This window comes from Pongo pygmaeus, chromosome 6 (genome assembly GCF_028885625.2).
Source record: "Pongo pygmaeus isolate AG05252 chromosome 6, NHGRI_mPonPyg2-v2.0_pri, whole genome shotgun sequence".
In the NCBI taxonomy this organism is placed as follows: domain Eukaryota; kingdom Metazoa; phylum Chordata; class Mammalia; order Primates; family Hominidae; genus Pongo; species Pongo pygmaeus.
Genome location: NC_072379.2, coordinates 94,441,284 through 94,461,930, shown reverse-complemented (window position 1 = coordinate 94,461,930; position 20,647 = coordinate 94,441,284). Strand labels below are relative to the sequence as shown.

Genomic DNA, 20,647 nt, shown 5'->3' with positions numbered 1-20,647 from the left:
CCATCATAACTTATGTCCTTCCTGCTGGCATTAAAGAAAAAAACTAAGACTAAAATATGGAAAATGATTTGAGATTAGGTAGGTAAGTACTTGCTCTTCACTAGACTATCACAAAATGAAATGGAATTCCTTGTCAGGCAGTAATCTCCCTCTCCATGAAAATGCACAAATTCAAAATGATAAACATGTGACCACCTATCTGGAAGCCATGGACATGATGACTTCACAGAGTGGGCAGTAATCACTAAAATTCCTACCCTCAATAAAATTATCCAATTTGGGTAAAATTATACAGTTTTCCTAAACTATAGTCTTTTTCTAATGAACGATTTTGTTGTTGTTGTCGTTGTTGAAATAAGACATAAAATGCTAAATCCATAAGGTTGATTTTAATTCCCTAATTCCAATTATTAGCTTTTCCACTTAGCAATTATTCCTTCTTCCTTTTCCTCCCTCCTCTCTACTTCTCCTCTTCCCTCTCCCATGCCCCCTTCTTTACCTCTTCTTCTTCTCTCTGACTTTCTAACAAACACCTTCTTAGCAATTACTATGTGCCAGGCACTACTCTAAATACATTTAAAAGCACTTTCATTTAATCCTTATTATAACCAATGAGAAGGTGATATTTATTATACACCTCCTTTAGTCAGAGAAAGGTTAGGTAACATGTCCAAGATCACACCAATAAATTTGCTTCTACCACATTTGATTTCTAAATAGTGCTTAACATTGGAAAAAAAAATAGCAATGTGCAAAAGGAACCAATTTGTTTATCTTGAGCAGCCAGGTATAAGAGAGTCGCAGCCAGATGAGGAAAACATTTTAGGAAAACATAATTTATATGGTTTTTTTAAACTTCAGCAGAAGGAAAGATTATAAAATTAAATGGAATAATAAAGTTAGGAAAGGACCCACCCAAAATTATTTAGATGCCAAAGTAAGCCAATCTCAGCTGTTCTTCTCTACTCTGCCTGCCATCCTCAGCAAGAGCAGTATGGGAGAGAGTGTGGGCAACCGGCTGCAGTAGCAGCTGGGCCTATTTGTTAAGAGGGAAAAAAAATAGTCGTTGAAGATAAAGGGAGATTTTGGGTGGCTAGCAGTGTGAGTGGAAACTTGGAGCTTGGCTGGGGAGTCCCAGAAGTGAAAAGCAGCAGTGCTGTCATCAACAAAATTGCAATATTACACACACCATTCACAGGGACAGCACTCCCTGCAGTAGTTCCTTAACTGGCAAGAATTCTTTTCCACCCATAGCAAAACAACCAATGGCAATTTTGTATTTGTTTTCTCACATTAACAGTATTCTAGACATTCAAAAATGAAGCACTACCAACTCTGCTAACTATCCAATAGATATAAATTAGCTGACTACAAGGACAAATGGCATTTCTAACTTAAAACAATATATTACTATTTGTTGACTAATGTAAAAACTTGTGTCTAATAAGCATAATATTATATTCTAAACATAACCACATACAATAAAATCCTTGAATTGTATTTTATGTCCCTTGAGACCAGTACTATAAAAGGCATCTAACGTCTTTCTGAGTGATAACTGCTTTATTACTGTGTAAGCTATCTCCTTGGTAATGGTTTTTTAGTTTTCTCATTTTTATTCTTGTTTAACTTTATTAATTTTTAAATCAGAGATAATTCAGTTTTTTTTTCTCCAGATAGGAAAAATCCTTCTGCAATCCTAAAATATATCAGACTTCAGTTTGGGCATACACATTTTGGAGCAAGTAAAAAACATTTGACAAAAAAATCTGTCAAAAATAGTGCCCAGTACATAACTTTTGTCTTACTTCTGAGCAGTATAATGACAAAACGCTATTTCATTCTTTTGATTGTTTTTTTAATTGTATAGTTGACTTGCCTATAATATTTTCCTTCTTATTATGGTCATTTAAATATTATTACAAGCGAATTTTGCTTTGGGGAATTACAAGGAAATTAAACCATACGAATGTGTTACAGGAGTTTAAACACATTAACTTCTTATGACTGTAACAATATAATAATAAAATCAATATTTTGGGTGGCTCATTAAAGCCATTCTAGTATTTTATAGTTCTATCTTCTCCATCTACTTTCTTCTTTCTGGACAAAATAAGAAAAAAATGGTTTTCTTTCTCATATTAATGGAAATATACAATGATTTGGATAATTGAATGTCCCAACAACTAAAATTATAACATTTGACTTTGGAAAAATTCTTTCTCTTTATAATTTACATTTTGATTATGGGTGATATGGTTATTCTAAGAACATATCATATGGTTAGCTCAAGTTTATCCAGACCTTAAACTGACAGCAAGCTCAATATTCTAGTACTCATTCTAACCAATTATAAAGTATTTGTAGTTACCATTCATCTGACCAGAAATATGTGTAACACTTATGCTTTGTGACAATGTCAAGCTTAAAATTGCTTTTTTCCTTTCTTTATTTTCTGTTTGCTTTTATTATATTATTTATTTTGCTTAGGATCAGGAAAAATAAGTTATGTCAGTTTCATCAGTAATACAGCTGTTTTCAAAAGAAATTATTTTTTCCTTACCATTATTTTTCCTAACACTTTCTTTAAACATATATCATTTTTGCTTTGCTCAGGATTATAGAAGTGATCCTAATTTCTATAGACTTCTTTTTATAGATTATCTTTAGTTTCTAAAAATAAAATAATGCAGTGCTTGCCATTTCTGTTTTTATTTACTCTTTATAATAATAAGGTATGGTGACAAATGTGTGCTTTCTTCTGAATATGACATTTCTGCTTATGCCCATTAGTTTACAGTTTGTGTTAAGCGCATTGTATTTAATTATAGTATAGTACCAAAAAAAAAAACCTTAAGGATATAGCATTTCAAAATATATTATCAATTGATTTTGATAAATTAAGTACATGAAAAAACATTTTTGCTTGGCTTATAGATATAATAAAATCTTAGTAAAATGAAATTTTCATAAGTTCTTTCTGAAATAACCTGGGTTGAGAAAGTAAAATACCTTTCATAAACTAAGTAGAATGATAAAACATAGCCATTGCTTTTCCTTCTCACTATGTTACTACCAATAGCTGTGCTTTTAAAACGATAAATGAAAGGCAAATGGCCAAATTATTCATAAAACTTTTGCACAGAGACTGACAAAAAAAAAAAAATCTTGCTTTTGCTCAATTGGGCATTTCTGAAAAAAACAAAGATGGGTAAGTTATCACTCTTTCCCAGTTCTGACTTTCTTTTCTTTCTGCTTTGTCACGGTATTCATGTATTCGTTCTATTTCTCTGTTTCTTCATAGTTTGTCACTGTAGAATTGAATGAGGTGTTACGTTGGAAATTGGGAGACCATGATTGGAGCAAGTGGGAAGAAAAGTTGAGTCAAATGTGTCAATAATCATTTGAATGGCCCAGATGAATTCATACTATCCTCTGCCACAGCCTCAAACTATATCTTTCAATAATTTACAGATGTTTTCTGAATAATTTTAAAGCAGTCCCGGATTTCTCTTCAGAACTTTTGTAATAGAAGAGTTGAAGCCAAACTAGTGCCTAATATGTTGCAAAAGGGGCAGAAGAGAAATAGTCTCATCATATCTCCTGTATTCTCAATGCTCTCCCAACCCTATCATTTCATTTTCTACCATCTCTGTTAGGAATTGTATGTGGTACTCAGCAAAAGAATTAAGATTGGTAACACTAGTGTGAATAGATATAGATATATATCTATATAGGTAGAATTAAATTCTGTATATTAAATGCAATACATAAAATATATTCAGTACCTAAAGTTTATTAGATTCTATGATTCAAGCAATAAAATGCAATATAACTGCCCTCAGTATTTTCAAACTCTAATTGTGAATTTGTAGTAATCATATATCACTCATACAAAAAATCTGAAAATTCCTCAAAGCCATTTAGAAACGGGGGGAAGGAAATTAAATTTAGCAAGGACAAAGAAGGTGTGAAACTAGTGTGTGTGGTAGAGTAATGAACACAGTGGAATTAAGTTAATTTCTGGGAGAATGCAGTGCATTATATGCAGTGGGATGACTGTGGGCACATGGCAGGATGGTACAAGGAAAGGTATGACATAGCTAATTTGTTCATAACATCTTGACCAAGCTCCTCCTATTCATGTTCAAGACTGAGCTTCTGTTCTCTTTTCAGCCCCAACTTCATGCTTTCATAGCATCCCTTGGGATATAAAAAAAGCGCCTACTTTATTACGACCTGTCTCCTTTTACAACTGGATCTTAAGCTTCTTGAGAACTGGGTTTGACTAAAAGCTATGTGTGAGAGTGTGTGTGTGTGTGTGTGAAACTTCTTATTTTAAAATAGTTTTAGATTTACAGAACAGTTATGGTGAGTACAGAGAGTTCCCCTATACCTACACCTAGCTTCCCTTGTTTACAATATACATTTGTATGGTACATTTATCACAGTTAAGAAACCAATATTGATACATTATTATTAATTAAAATTCATACTTTATTTAGATTTCCTTAGTTTTTATCTAATAATCCTTTACTATCCCAGGATTCAAAACAGTATACCACATTATGTTTATAAAACTGGATTTTTTATTCTTAAAATCCTAGCATGGTGCTCAGTACCTAAAGCATTGAAGAAGCTGAACAAATACATGATTGAACAATAAGCCAATTCTACTTAAAAATTGTAGGCTGTTTTAATTCTCTGAAGGCAATGATACGGTCTGGCTCTGTGTCCCCACCCAAATCTCACCTTGAATTGTAATAATCCCCATGTATCAAGGGTGGGACCAGGTGGAGGTAATTGAATCATGAAGGCAGTTTCCCCCATGCTCTTCTTCTGACAGTGTGTGAGTTCTCGGGAGATCTGATGGTTTTATAAGGGGCAAAAGCCTTTTGCTCTGTACTTCTTCTGCTGCCATATGAGGAAGGATGTATTTGCTTCCCCTTCTGCCATGATTGTAAGTTTCCTGAGGCCTCCTCAGCCCTGTGGAACTGTGAGTCAATTAAACCTCTTTCCTTTATAAATTATCCAGTCTCCTGCAGTTCCTTTTTTTTTTTTTCATTCAAAATATTCTGCTAATTTAACGTATATTTTAGAAAGTGGAGTTCCTTACAAGGCAGTAGGACAGTGGTTTCTGGGCTGGTGTCCAAGATATCAAGGAGGAAATTGTTGTTTTCTGTCCCTTGAAAAGATTATGGTAGTTAACAAATGTACATGGTCAATTTACTTATTATTAATGTGATTAAAATTAAAGTGTTTAAAGCAATAAACTTTGTTAATTACTCATTATATATAGCTATCCACTATTTCTCAAAGCTATATCCATTGATTTTACCCCAAAAGAATTTAAGGGAAAAAACTTTAGAAAGGCTTTCTCTATGATAACATAGCATCCTGTGCACTCTGAAATGAATTATGTGTTTTAATATGTGTATTGTGTGGAAACAACACAGCTTTATCATGCATGTTGAGCAATGAGGTCATTCATAACAATATTAATGGAATGTCTTAATTTTATCACACTGTTGGGCAGTTCTTTATAGCAACATCAGAGCAGATTAATATAGGCCATGATCAAGATGTATAACAAACGGGATGAAGTAGTAAGTGACGTCTAATTTCATTTGTCCAGGAAAACTTCTCTTTGAGACATGGAAGAATTTTTGAATTTTATAAAATGCTTCTCCATGATCGATCCATATTAGATGTTTTCTCATCAGAACTCAATCAGAGCTACATCATGCTACAATTTACACCATCAATAATCTTTAAAAATATTTAAATTATATGCTAAATTGTCATCAATGAATAGGCACACTTTAATACAAAAATATGCAGATAATGGTAATATAGTTAGATATCTATGAATCTATATTTATCAAGATCAACATTGTCATTTGGACATTCAACACCACCCTTAACCTAGGGGATGAAGCTAAAGGAGGAATAAATGAAAAAGGTAATATGAACTTGAGGCTCTTTTGTAGCATACTTCCACACACACAGCCCAGTGTTTCTCATAGTTCAGTCTTCACTGAGAATCACCCACAGGACTTGTTAAAACAGAGATTCCTGAGTCTCAGAATTATTGATTCAGTAGATCTGATTCAGCAGCTCCCAGGGAATGCTGATGTTGCAGTCCATGGACCACACTCTGTGTAGCATTCATTTAACTCCAGTTTCCATCTCCTTTCTGCCCCAGCTTGGAAGCAGAGCAGAAGAAAATTATAGTAACATCATCTCCTGTGCAATGTAATTCAATCAAGCCTTCCTGCAGGTGAATTATTTAGCAGTAGCTCTGAACCTTCTAAAAAATAAAGTTAGCCTTTATAGTTGTGTTATTTTGACCATCATATGGAAGCCAACTAAATATATATACATTTTAATTCAGCAGATACCAAAGCCCAGGCTGTAATTACAGCCTTTAGGAATGATTTGAAGTGAATTTATTCCATCCCCAAGGGTCTTACAAAAAATTACTCCTTGCCCTGAAGGACCTTTAAATATATTTAAAAACAATTACATAAATTAGAAAGTATTATAAGATACTATAACACCATATCATTCATCTTTGTGATACATTTAAATTTTTTTCTACCAAAATCATATGAGATAGGAAGTGTTCATTAGTCCCTTTATAATGATGAGGAAAGGAAGCCTCAGTTCGATGATTTAGCAAGAATAAGACAGCATCAAATAAAACATACTGTAGGTTCAAAAATTGTAAGTCCATACCCTTTCCACTACAGCATACTATCTCCTAATACAAGTTTCGAAAGTGTTTTGGAGAAACGCTTTTGAAGCCTGGTAAGGAGAAGAAAGGAGCCCTACATTTCTATAATTGGAAAGGACCTGAAGTTCATAATAAACTTTTTGACTCAGTGTTAGGAAAAAAGCAATCAGGAGGAGTAAACAGCTATACACAATGCTGAGAGCACATTTCCTATTTGACTTTTCTTCCACAGTGTATCTTAAAGCCCCTCTCCATTCCCATCATTTCCTGGGAAAGAACAAGTCAGGAGGGAAAGAGTCAGTGTCCTCAGCTGACCTCTGTTTTCACCCTCTTTTATTCTCATTTTCTTTGCTGCTGTTCTTTTCCAGTTCTGAAGTTGATCTGGCTACCTAAAATCACCCCTGAGACTTATTCTTAGGGATTCTGTTCCACCACTCTATCCTGTAAATAAAACCCCCTTTTTACTCTGGTTTCCCTAAATTAAAGCTCAAAACTCAGAGAAAACAAACCAAAAGTGCATAGAAATAGGTTTACATCAATAATATTTTAACTGACATTTAACTCAAGTTTAGCTACAGAATACTTAGCTGGCAGGCTCTGCTCTCTCCTGTGCAGTGCCCTAATTCCTCTCCTCTCCAATTGCCACAATCCTATGTTGCCTGAGAGCATCAGCTTCCCAGCGGAAAAACAGGTTGGAGAAAGAGGGCACGTTGTCCAGGTGGCTAGTAAGCTATTTATTTAGTATTTCATTATTTCCTACATCATGGCTTTCAACCAATTTTCAATACCTAGTAAGTTTAAAGTTTTTCTAAAACATTCAAAGGTTATGTTTTATATTTATTGTGTTAAACAAAAGTGAAACAAATATTGAAGGTACACAGAAGGCCAATGAATACATATCTTTCACTAAAAGTATGTTTTCTTTCCCCTTTTGGCTTAAGGTGAGGAAGAAATCAGAAGTATTTATCTGGAAGAGAAGTAGAAGAAGAGAAAAAGAGAGAAGGGGTGGTGCCAGCCGCACAAACGGCTAGTCACAGAATTAAGTAAAGAGAGAAAGGGAGGAGGGGGTATAGTGATAACCCAGAAACGACAAGAATAACACAAGACAGATAGAAGGAGGAGGAGGAGAGGAAGAAGAGAAAGAGAGAAGGAAGAAAAACAAGAGGAAGGAAGTAGAGAAAAAGGTGGAGGAGAGAATGTCGATGAAAGAATTCAACTGATGTGTCAGGAGGGTGCCTGGAGGTCCCAGCTGTTTCACTAAATGCAGCACTGATGAGAAAGAAGGTGAATAGACAGAAAGCCCCAGCCTTTTCTCTAACATATGTTATGCTAAAGGGGCCATAAATAGTTGTCCAGGATTCCTCAGTTTCATGGGTATTCCTGCTTATCCCACCCCATCACCTTTTCCTTTGAAAAACACAGTTCTAAATCATTTTGTTTTATTCAGATACTCACTTGATGAGCACTTGTTGAATGCCTACTAAGTGTCAGGAACTGTGCATGGCACCAGATATCATACCTGTTCATCTAAGGGAAGGCAAAGTGGGAGACTTTCTTTCACTTTCCAAGTAAACAACACATGCTGAGCTGATAGCTGCCTATAGGACACTGTTTAGTTTAACTTTAGGCAGTGTGGTCTGGCCTTAGTAATATTAGTTCTATTGTGCTTTACAAAGCTGGGCCTACAATTACCTTTGTTAGTACTGTTTATTTTGTGGATTTGGTCTGTTGTCTCCAAGGTGCCATCAGATAAAATTCCAACTTTCCTTAAAGTATAAACAAAATAATTCTTACAATAACTTACAAACATGAGAGACATCAATATTCTTTGCTCCTTCTAGTTATCTACTCTAATAGGAGCTGGTGTTCATTAAAGAAAATCTTTGCTTTTAAGTAAAAATCTGATGATTAAGGATCTCTCTTCATCTTAAGTTGTAATTTAACAATTAGCTCATGATTGCTTTTAGAATAAAAAAGAGAACAGCATAGATTAATTCTCTCTGAATCTCATCTGATTTATTGAGTAATTTATAAAAAGCTTCCTAAGGGTTAAGTATTCTGCACAGTAATCTGCATTATCTCATGTAATCCTTTCAAATTTTTGCAAATTATGTTTTACCACTTTGAAGATAAGAAAATGCATATTCAGAAAACCTAAGTAACTTGCTCATGCCATGCAGTCTGGAGCCAGATTCAAATTAGATATGCCTCATCCAAAGTCTAGGGGGTTTTAGGCCACTGGAATTCGAATGTAAGAGTGTTTTCTAATACCTGGGCCTAAACTAGCTACTATGTTTCCTATGCCAAGGCTACAAGCTAAATCCTTGAGCATAGCACAGTGATGGCTGAGAGTTTAGGTACCAAGGATGGAAGTGAAACACATTTCTAAGTCCCAGAAATCAGGCATGACAATAGATTTCTCTTTTATTTTTTCATACCAGTTGTGGAGGTAAGGTTTCATACCAGTTGTGGAGGTAAGGCAAAGGAGCTCTATGGTTAGAATATCCTGAAATAGGTGTTAGAACTAGGGCTGAAAACTTCTTGAGTGATCAGTTGTCTTGGCTACCATAGGGCCATATGAAGGAAAGTTATCAATTCTGCAGAGATGTCTTTTCTTGAAATCATCACTGTTTTTGACCAAAAATGTTCTCTTAATATCAGAGACTGCAACACTTGGTGTAAATGTGATGTGGACATGTCCTGTTCATTCCTAGTCCAGAATATCCAGACTATAAAATATCCAGTCTTGTCACTATCATTCCTATCATGAGTGCAAAGAATAATGCTCACTTAAGACTAAGGAATTAATAATAACACTGATGTTTTCTCTTATGCCTCCAATGTTATTTAAGGCTTTACTGTGAAAAAAAATTATCAAAATAACCATCATCCTTTGTATAATGTATAGAGTATTACAAAGTGTCATATGTTACACTAGAAACTACTAACTTATGGCCCTGTCTATTAAAACCAAGAAAATAATCTAAATCTTCATTCTGCACCCTTTGGAAAATGTTATAAATGATATAATTTTAGTTTAGTTTAGTTTTTAACTCTCAGAGACTGCAATTATAAGACTTTAACACTGGGATGGCTATGTATGAAGGGGCATGCATGCATGCAAAGTGATATTTCTGGATTCCTGCAGACGAAATTCCTCTATTAAACCACAGAAGAGTTTTATATACAAAGATAAAGAAATACATCTTTGCACACACCCCCACTAAGAAGTCTCAATGATGATTCCTTTAAATGTCTTTGATGAAATAAAACTGACTGAGCAGATTGTTAGCAATAATTTTCACCAGTAACAACCAATTTCATGGTTTGGTGCTTTATTATGTGGTCATAGAACTGAGGCCACCAAGTGATCTCATCCCAGAAAGAAACAGAGGCCCTCTCTGTGTAATACTCTCAGCTCTGACTAGATGACAAATCTGACCTGGATAGCAAAATAACAATATGACAACATAATTTTTTTAAAGAATATTTCATTATGACATCATAGCTGTTGAATATATTTATTAATAAAGAACAGGCATTGATTATATATTATGTATAGAATACTTTCCTTGTAAAGCTGAAAAAATGATTTGATACACATACATTTTCCACTCCAAAATTGGCCCAGTTCATATATAAATTCACTGTTGATATATGAACTGTTTTTTTCTAACCCTGAGCTTCCCTCACCCTATTTCCATACTAAAAGATAACTGTTTTCCCACTGTAAAATGCAACATCCAGATAAGAATTTAATAATTCATAGAAACGTTCGGGGACTTTCATATATCCAGATGCACTGATGTGATCCATGGACAATATTTGTCTGTAGCAAATATAAAAATGCAAATAATAGCACTCTAAAATTCTTAGGAAGGCTCTCTCCACAGAAAGCATATTTTGTATAAAGCAGACTCAACAAAACATATTGTAATTTCTCACAACTTATCCAGTGACATTTTTTATAATATAAACTATTTCTTAATAAATCCACCACTTAATTCTCACTGTCTCTTCCTGAAGCTCTGGGCACATAGGCTAGTGTTTCCTCCTGGGTCCTATTTAATCACTCTGCTTATGAATCATGTCTTATGACCAGTTTTTATTTATTAACACGCAGAGATGTGTGACTAATGTCACTATTGATAATACCAGGCTATTGGATGAGGAACCAAAGCTATGAGCTGGGTCAGGAAAAACTGGCTCAGTCACTACCTCATTTTTTATTTGCCTTGGGTATAAAATAAATACCATGGCCTCCAGAATGATCATGGAGAATGTTTATTTAACATTGTGCTCTTTTAGAATTCTCTGTCAATTATTTTCTTGTAAATGGGATGAATTCTAAAATGTGTGTTGTAGGGTGAATACATGTAACAAATGGATATGTGTACACTACAGCAAAAAAAAAAAAAAAATATATATATATATATATATAGGCCAAGAATCTTGGAAAATGCAGACAATATAATCATCTTCTGAGCTATTATAACTAGAGGTCAAAGATATGGAAGATGAGATTTGGAGTGAGTGCAATCTATCAAGATAAATCATATGTTTTATGCTACTTAAGAGCAACTTTATCCTGTCTTCTATATTAGCATTATCCTAGCACTTGTTGAAATATAAACTCATAACATTTTCAAGGTTTTTGTCTTTAGGACCTGTTTCATTCCAATATTCTCACTTTGTATCAGTCTGCAAAAACATTAATAATATAAATAGTTTTTAGGTGATAAGGTACATTCACAGATATTGTTGTTTCACTTGATTATCTCAAAAACCCAGTAAAATGTACAGGCAAAATACCATTACTACCCCTATTTTCAAATAGAGGAAACTGAGATGCAGACAATTAATTATCATTATTATAAGTGGAAAGTACAGAGCTGGAGTAGAGGCCTCTGATTTCAAATCCTGAGCTCTCTGAACTATGATAAATCTGTATTTAATTGGTTATAATACCCAATACAGATACACTAATTAACACTCTATCACAAGTTCTATCTGCATAAGTATATATTCCGTGTTTAAATCTACATGTATAATGTTAACATATTTTGGGAATGCTCTTCTGCCATATCCATGCTTTTATTTAACTGTCTCTTCACCAACTATTCTAGGAGAATATTTTATGCTTAAGCAGCAATTCTCCTTGATTTCTGCAACTGCATTCTTGCTTATTGAGACTTCAAACATCTACCCCTGTCTGCCAAGCTCCCATGATTGAATTTCTGGGCTTTCCATGTACATTGGTATTTCTTTCTCAACATAGATCTTGGCTTATTTGTTTTTTCTTCTCTGAGCTCCATTATCAAGAAGCTTATTTTTGCCTTCCCTGTAACCTCATTAGTGCAGGATGGTGAAAGATAAGGAGAGAACAGATATCAACAGAGGGAAGTAGATGAATCCACCAGGACTCTTCTCCCTTCATTCTCTCTTTCCTTGGTTTCTGTCCTGAGGACCACAGTATTTTTCAAGGAAACCATTGGGGAAGAATAATATTAAAATTTTGCATTAATCTCACCAATATTACCCTATTGAGCTGGGATAAAGTTAGCTATAATGCATAACTATTCATGAACTTTTAAATATTTGCCTGATACAGCCAAACTCAACTCAAATCTTGACTGAAAATTTTTACAAAGCAGGACAGCATCTTGCCATTTTAATCTTTGCTACATTTTTACTTATTAATGTAATTTACCTTGTAACTAGAAAATACATTAAAAGATTTATGTATTGCTTCAACAAGAGTAATTATCTCATCATTTTATCCACCAGGCTTGCCCTAAGCCAGTATATTTTCTTAATATTAGTGTGCAGTGAGATATTCAGTTAGAAGAGTGAGGGATTCAATGTTACCCCATTGGGGCACAAGGCAGTAGGAAATCAACTAGAAAATATTCCACACCTCTTACTACCCTTGTACCTTGTCTCCTTCTCTCTGTCTCTCTCTGCCTTTTCTCCTCTTTAATCCTAATGATCCCTTCCTTTCCAACTCTAGTTAAGAACATGTCATTCCCAGAAATAGTAATGGAGAATGAAGGGGAGAGGAAAAGGGCAAATCTCTGGACTTTTTTTTTCTGAACATATTTTTATATAATTTAACTCAAGCTCTGTATATGATAAACTTTCTCCTCCTCCTTGGGAAGAAACAATAGGCTTGTGTTTTCAAATGCCATCTTAAAAGTGAAGAATATGAGAAAAATGCCTGCCTTTTTCCCATACAGCTTAGATCATCAACTGTGAAAAGAATTTCTGAATTATTCTAGTAGGCTACCTCCAGGGAGCCTCCTGGATTTCCTTGCTAGTGGTCAGGCAGCGGTGCAGAGGTGCTATATTTCATATACCTAGTGCCTCTTATATTGAAAGATTATACACTCATTTAAATATTAATTACTTAATTCACTCACTACTGAACATTTGTAATTACTGACATTATTCAAGTCAGCAAAAGATTAATCTGTAATATCTTATTCCTAGTTTTTGAAGACTTCTAAAATATTCACTGAATTCCAGAGTGTAGAGAGATAAATAGGCTGTTCATATTGTATTGGTGGGACTGAATATCCCTCCTCTGACAGTATATATTCTCTTCTTTTCACTGAGGCCCCTGAGGTGCAGTAGGCATTTGCTGCTTCAGGTAGCATCTCCAGTGTGATCTCTTAACTGACTTTACTAACTAAATTGCACAAGTAGAAACATTCTATTTTCAGGTAACTCTCTCTACTCTGCCTTTGTATAAAAACATCATATTGTGCATTTTCAGCTGGTTCCATTAAATTCAAAGGTAAGGGAAATCCTGTGGGAGTTTCCAGTCTAGTATACATATAGATACTAGTGGTTTTACTCTCACACCATATGACACCACTCATAACATCAGTTACAATTATTTCTTTGAATAAAAGTGACATAATAAAGATGAACTCGATAACAGTATTATGCATAACATTTACTTGTATCAGAGAACTTTGGTGTTTGTTGATCAAATTATTAACTCTCTTATGAAATATTAAAATGTGACCTGTTGGAAAACACACTGATATTGAACCATGAAAACACGAGTACCCCAATAATAAGGTATAAAAGGTTAATACTAGATATAACAGAATTGTAGCTTGCAAAAACTGGCAGCTTATCTACTTGTCTACATAAGAAAAACAATCAATTATATTTTTTTGCATATTTATTTGTCCATATTCCATCACATCAAATTTGTACATCTTGACATCTTTGATGATAAACTTCTTAGAAATAGGCATTTTGATACATACCATGATACATCTTCCCAAGTTAAAAGATTAGTGTTAATTCTGGGCACTATATTTTAAACACTTTACCAATTTAGTATCAATGGATTTCTTAAATTTATATTATCTGCTGGATAGTATTACAGGAAATCTATTTAAACTAAGAAAATATCCACTATTCTAAAAATGAAAAATTTCTATAGTCAACATTTACTGAAGATTGTCCAATAAAAAGACCAAAAGGCCAAACATGTCACATAAGATTGAAGACTCCCCTTTTGTTTCTCCTGATAAATATTCTACCTGTACTTAGAAAATACAAGCTTCTGTTCTTTCTACAGTGGGGGACAATTTAAAAGCTTACACAGTTGAAAAATGATTCTTATGTAATCCTGAGTATTACATCTGCTATCTGTCTCAATGTCTCAATGGCTGGTGATAATAAATACTTCTTTGCTGACAATTTATTCCGAATTTATATTAAGTCAGCAAAGTCACTTTCTCTGAGCATGGTTTTGTTTATTGTTTGTTTGTTTACAGGAGGAATTACCAAACCTATTCATGACTGGCTTGTATTGGTCCTGATGCAAAATCTATCTTTTAATCATTTATTTATGAGTATGATGTTGCTTTACAAGACAATTGTAGAATGAAATATTTAAACATTTGCTGTTAGATCTTCATTAAGGCAATATAAATTTACACTACAAATGCTAGTGAATACTAATACTTTAATCCATATTAGCCATTTTACAAGCATTGTCATAAACTACTTTGCTTTGCCACACATGAAAAAATTCTAATAATCAATTCAACTGGAAAACTAATTTATATTAGTTGTTAATCATTTTAATTACATGATGATGACAGTTATTGTGGGTAGGGCATCATTTTTCTCCTCAAGAATTTTATTTTCTCTTCCTCTTACCTCCATTATGGAAACAAAACAAAACAAAAACAAAAAGAACAAATTGCACCACTATTTCTATAGCCCTTTCCCAGCATCCTTGTTTCTCATATGCATAAACTGATATTTAAATACCGACTGTTAACTTGGTGGATTCAGCCTCTCAAGGCTATTTACAACCTGCTTCCTCCCTTCCTGTGTTCCGCCTGCTAGTGAGTGAACTCCTTATTAATAAAATCCAATGTTTACAGACAAAAATAACGTCTCTAAGTTGACATGTGATTTTGCACTGTTTTCAGATGAGGTGAGTATGGCATATTAATCAGAGGTACTTAGAATTTTAGGTTAGTTTTGCAATAAATTTTTCAGGTGCATTTTAAAGGTCTTTGAAGACCGTAAGCCTATGTTAATGTTAAACGACTTTTTTTTTTCTTTTTTCTTTTTCTTTTTCTTTTTTTTTTTTTTTTTTAACAAAAGGATCTGGAAAGGTAACCTACCTTTATGTGACAGGCGTAACCGGGGGTGGGTAGTATCAGCTGTATGACCTCCTGTCCAAAGCTCCAGTAAGTAACCCCACAGGAGCAAGGTGATAATGTGCCCCGCGGATGCCATGCTGCCGTGTTCACCGTCCAAGCCCTCGCTCCTCACTTTAAGGAGGGTCTGAGTTTTACTTAGGACTTCCCTCCAGGGGCAGCGTGCGAGAGGCTTTGTCAGAAATCGAACGCGTTGTCATCAGAAAGCACAGTTCCGAAGTGCCATTTGTCAGGCTGTATTTGGCTATGTAAAACCTTTCTTTCCTCAGGACAGTTGTTTATAAGCCGGGAGCAAGAGGACATTCCAAAGAGTGAGTCTTCAGAGCCATGTCCTGTCTAGAGCGCTCTTCAGCAACTACGCCGGTAGATTCAGGAAGAAGCTGTATTTTTCAGTCACTTAGGCAAAGCTGTTCATTCAGAAAAAAAAAAAAAAAAGAGAGAAAAAAAAAAAACCGAGCACACGCACGCCCTTCTCCCGTGGAGGTCCTCTCTTCGGGCTCCTGGAAGCCTCTCAGAAGTCAGCCTCTTGCACTGACTTGCCAAACTGCTAGTTTTAATTCACCTTTCACCTTGCTAATTAAAAACAAGAAGTGCCATTCCCTCTAGGAGTCGCAGGATCCACCCAGCAGGGATGCAGTCTGTCAGTGGCTGTTTACAGGAAAGTTCAGGCAGGGTTGAGCAGCGTACTTGCTGTTTCTAGGAAGTATTTCTGGTCCACGTGCCCCGCTCCCATCCTCCCTCCCAGTCATAACCAGCCCCACGTTACTCAGCAGCAGGAGAGAAGTCCACATTTTGATGGGGGAAACGGGGAGTTCAGGAGGGGTGATGACATATAACAGGCTGATTATTTAAGAATAGGTGACAGACAAGGATGTGGCATCAGAAAGCCCTTTTAAATTCTTACCAAGGTAAATTGACCTAAGTTGAATAAATCCAACTTCTTTTGAAAATAATCTATTTGTAACCATCCAGGATCCAAATTCTGTTTTTCACTGTTGCCATAAGGTTTTTTCAAAATTAAGTCTTTTTGTATTGCTTATATCTTAGGGATGTTATTTTTAAACTCTTTTAAGAAAAGTGTGTTTCAAGAGCCTGAAAAGAAAAAAGTTCGTCCGTGATTGTCTCATAAATTTGTTAGAAATAATAAATTATTTACTTAAGCAAATTGGTCAAATGAAATTAAAGGCAAATCCTTTGTCCTAAAGCAATTCCTAAATTTTACTTCAAATTTCAGAGTGTTGAAGTAATTTCCCCCAGGTAAGGCAACTGGTAAAGTTGAGATCCACCACCCAAGAGATTTCTGTAAAGCAGGTATTAGAAAACTTAGGATGTGAAATACCTTAGGATTCAACTGCTATGCACTTCCAGAGTTGATTTTCCAAGACACTGTGTTTGTGTAAATAAGCTTAACACAATAGGTCAACTTTACAATCTACCTTCAATCAATCTCAAAAACTAAGCCAAACACTCAGGAGCTGTTGGCATGGAAATGAATGGTATTATGTTAAGATACCAATAAACTTGAATAGATATTTGATTTGATAGTGGAGAGTTAAATGGTAAACACTGATCTCAACGATGATAACTTTTTCTTATTCTGTATTTTAAGTGCTAATAGTTAAAAACTTTTTGAGAATTATGTTTTAAAATCATGAAACTATAACAAAAAGACAACATAAGTCACCCTGATATTTTTGCATTATATAGAAACATATGTACAGCCAGGCATTCTCTACCCATTTTTCTAATCATGAGATGTTCTTGTACAAGCAGAGTATATTTAGCAAAATGTAAATGTCACTGGATATTATAAATAATTAGATTTCCAAGGTCTACAAAAGATAGCAAACTCTAAACATTATTTAACAGTAAAACAACATGAAATATTTAGAGACTTTTAGCCTGGAATGCTTGCATATTTTAAAAGCCAGTCTGATGGGCTACAGACCTAAAGGTTGCTCTAAATGTGATACATTGTACCTTCAAAGTTCTCTTTTGCTTTCTTCTAGGATGGAAACAAATGACAAAATAAATAGCAGCTCTTACATGTGTTATCTAATAGTGGGATTATAGGAAAAGTAAATGTGGTGCCTATACCTTTTATTGCAAATTCATGGCTACTCTCACATAACTGAAATTCTACTTAAGATTGCATAGTGCCTGTCCTAACTCTACTATAGAACTGAGACAATGTGAGACATTACAGTCATTTCATTAGTACACAAAATATGCACCTCTCAAATGTTGACAAGAGAATATATGTTATGAATGCCAAGATCTGTCTTTGGTTTTACATCTCATCCTTCAGATTAAGTTGGAGCAATTTAGAAGTAAATGCCAGAATAATAGGTTCTTTAGATTCCTCAAAATGTGCTTTGGCTTATCTGCCAGTTGTCAATGTCCTTACTTATTTTCTTTTAACTCCTCTTTATGTCCTTTTACCTTTATCTTTATCCTATAGAAAATATGTAGATGATGCCAAAAAATGACTATTAAGAAAACTATCTATAGCCTCAGTTTCTCCCATGTGGCATTAGCAATGAAATAAAGAGTCTTTGGGACCAAATTAGTCACTTACATCATAAAATAAAACAAGAAGAATCCTCAGAAGCAGAGTCATCAAATAGCTCATCATCTAAACAAGACATTTTTTGAGAATAAAAGAGGCTTCTATTCATAATTACACACACATCAATAATACTATAGACAAATCACAACATCAAAATCTGAATCCTTGGGAGCCATTTCTAGATACTCTTGAGAAACATGGAAATAGAACATTAAAAACAATAACAACAACTGACTTACCACCAACAGTGAGGGAGGAGCTTTAGTGGACTGAAAAACTTTGGAGTTACCAACAATATCGGGTGATGTTACTGTGTTTGATTTGAGAGGATCCAGGCTAGCAGTTTGAACAATATCAGACAACAAGGAAAACCAGGGGAGAAGATAAATGCCAATTAGAAAGGAATTGATTGCCAGGTCAAGGGTTTTATTCCAAAATCTCTCTTTCTTGCTAGTCTTACATCATTGTATGAAGAGCAATCTCAGTCTGGTAGAAAAAGGAGAAAAATAAAAAAAAGAAAATTGGGTACTCATCAGAAGCTGCAGTCTCCCCCATGATGGGTTCCATCACTGGTTCTCCAATTTCAACAGCAGAAAATCAACTAGCTTCTAGAACAAGCCCTCCCAGGAGGCAATCCCATACTATCTGCTGCTGAATCAACCTCAGGTACTTGTTAAAGAACAGCTTGCTGTGCCCCACCTCACGTTCCCAGTTTGCCTGAAATTTTACATTCTAAGATTTGTGTTTGACAGATGTTCCTTTAGGGCAGTGTTACCAAAACATTAGGCATCTCTTTACCACATTCACCATTTTAAATATAACACATAGTATCTACAATTAAACTTAAATTAATATAAAATTAAACCATTACCTCATAGGCTTGATGTCCTACTTGTATTTTTCAAATACATGCAAAAACCAAACAGTTGTAAAAGTGTGTTTCTACGTGACTTAAAATTATCTTGCATACTGTGGGAGACAGTACTCATCAATATTCCTTCAATATCGTATCATCAATATTCATTCCTGGGTATATGGGAGACTATACTTTCCAGCTCCTTGGCAGTTATGTGAATTCACTTGACTAATTCTAGCCAAGGAAATATGAGCAGAAGTGATATGTATCGCATCTGGGCTGAGGCAGTGAAATATTCCTAAGAAATCATTTGGTCTTTCTGAAGCCCTTTCTGTGGCAAAAGAGGAGAACTTACCTGGAAATGGTGGCATGATGAAATTGAATCATCTTACATTACTGAATCACCACTGGAGACAGCTACCCTAGAAAGTTACTCAGACCCACAGGAGACTTTGTATGAATGGGAGGAAACATGTTATGTTAAGCTACTTAGTTTATTTGTTACCACAGCAGAGCGTAGACTCTCCTGACTAAATGCACACACTGTACCTACTGTGCTTCAGGGAACATGCTTTTGGACAAACTTACAGCATTAACAAGTTGCTGATGGTGTATTACGGTGTATTCTATTCTATGTGCCACTAAGACTTACTTCAGCAGAAGTTATTAATACAGACAGGCAGAGATGTGGATACTTGAGGGCCAATTAAGAGGTAAAGTAATTCCCTGTGCCACTTATAGAATGGGGTGGAATATGCCTTTGGCTTTTCCAGTTGAACATTTACACAAAAATGATGACACATTATTTATAGGTGGACAACATTATATAGTACTACATCTGAAGAACATTATGATTAAAAACATTAAAAAAAACGAAAGTATCAAAATAGCAATGATAATTATCCTTTTTATAACGAAAGACAGAAATACATAAATTTTATAAATGTATAAGGGCTTAAAATACTTAGATAACGTAACTTCTCTGTGGTAGTTATGGCATTTCAGCTTCACTAATCCCTCTTCTATTCCTGCTAGCCCTGCTATCCCAATGACCTCCAGTCTGGAGCACATAAAATGTCCCACCAATAAGACCTGCTGTTGCTGCTGCTGCCACCATTGCTGCTTCTGGGTTTTACAGGTCAGGACTGCTAATGCTTTTATTGGTCATTCTATTCAGATGCCTTATATCACAGAATTTGTAAAAGAACAAGAGTCTGGATTGACTGTTTCCCACATTCAGTGATTCAGGCAGATAAGGACAGATAACTACGTTACTCCTGATTTGTGTGCTGCTAAGGGTAGTCCCGGAGAATGGCATTCCATCAATTAGTACCATATACGATCCAATCATTCACCAATCATTCACCTGCCTGAAAGAGGTTTGGCTAATGTTATTCTGATGTTATCATTTGGATAGCTGACAATCCAATAAGTTGGCCTAGTATTTTTCCATCTTTGACCAGCTATCCTAAAAAGCAAAAAAGACTCATAAAACTTTCATGAAATTGCCCTCATAAAATTTTAAAATTCTTTGTTTCCGACTTATACTAGGTTTATTCTCATTTTCTTTTAGGTCTTTAATAATAAAGAAAAGCAGAAGAAGCATTTGGAGCCAATATAAACTTTAATGAACTTTAATCAAAGAGCAGTCATGATTTGCATGCCTTTTCATGGCAAAATGAAATGATTAATTCTGAAAATTCTATAATATACAGGCCCTGGGAGGTTTTCCTATACTCTTCCTTATAGGTTATAGAGAATTCCTTAAAGAGACAGAACTCCAATCAGTT

General features: G+C 34.8%; 1 protein-coding gene across 4 annotated transcripts in view; it reads right to left on the bottom strand.

Annotated features, from left to right (window-relative positions):
- Positions 1 to 16,124, bottom strand: part of SEMA3E (semaphorin 3E) — a 291,418-nt gene extending 275,294 nt beyond the window's left edge. For 3 of the 4 annotated variants that reach the window (XM_054496699.2, XM_054496698.2, XM_054496701.2), the window contains exon 1: positions 15,397 to 16,118. In XM_054496699.2, the coding sequence (XP_054352674.1) occupies positions 15,397 to 15,511 (115 nt within the window). In that variant the 5' untranslated portion in view covers positions 15,512 to 16,118. Of the gene's footprint in view, positions 1 to 15,396 lie in introns of all 4 variants that reach the window. The other variant, XM_063667667.1, reaches the window with a different exon arrangement.
- Between the last annotated feature and the right edge of the window lie 4,523 nt (positions 16,125 to 20,647).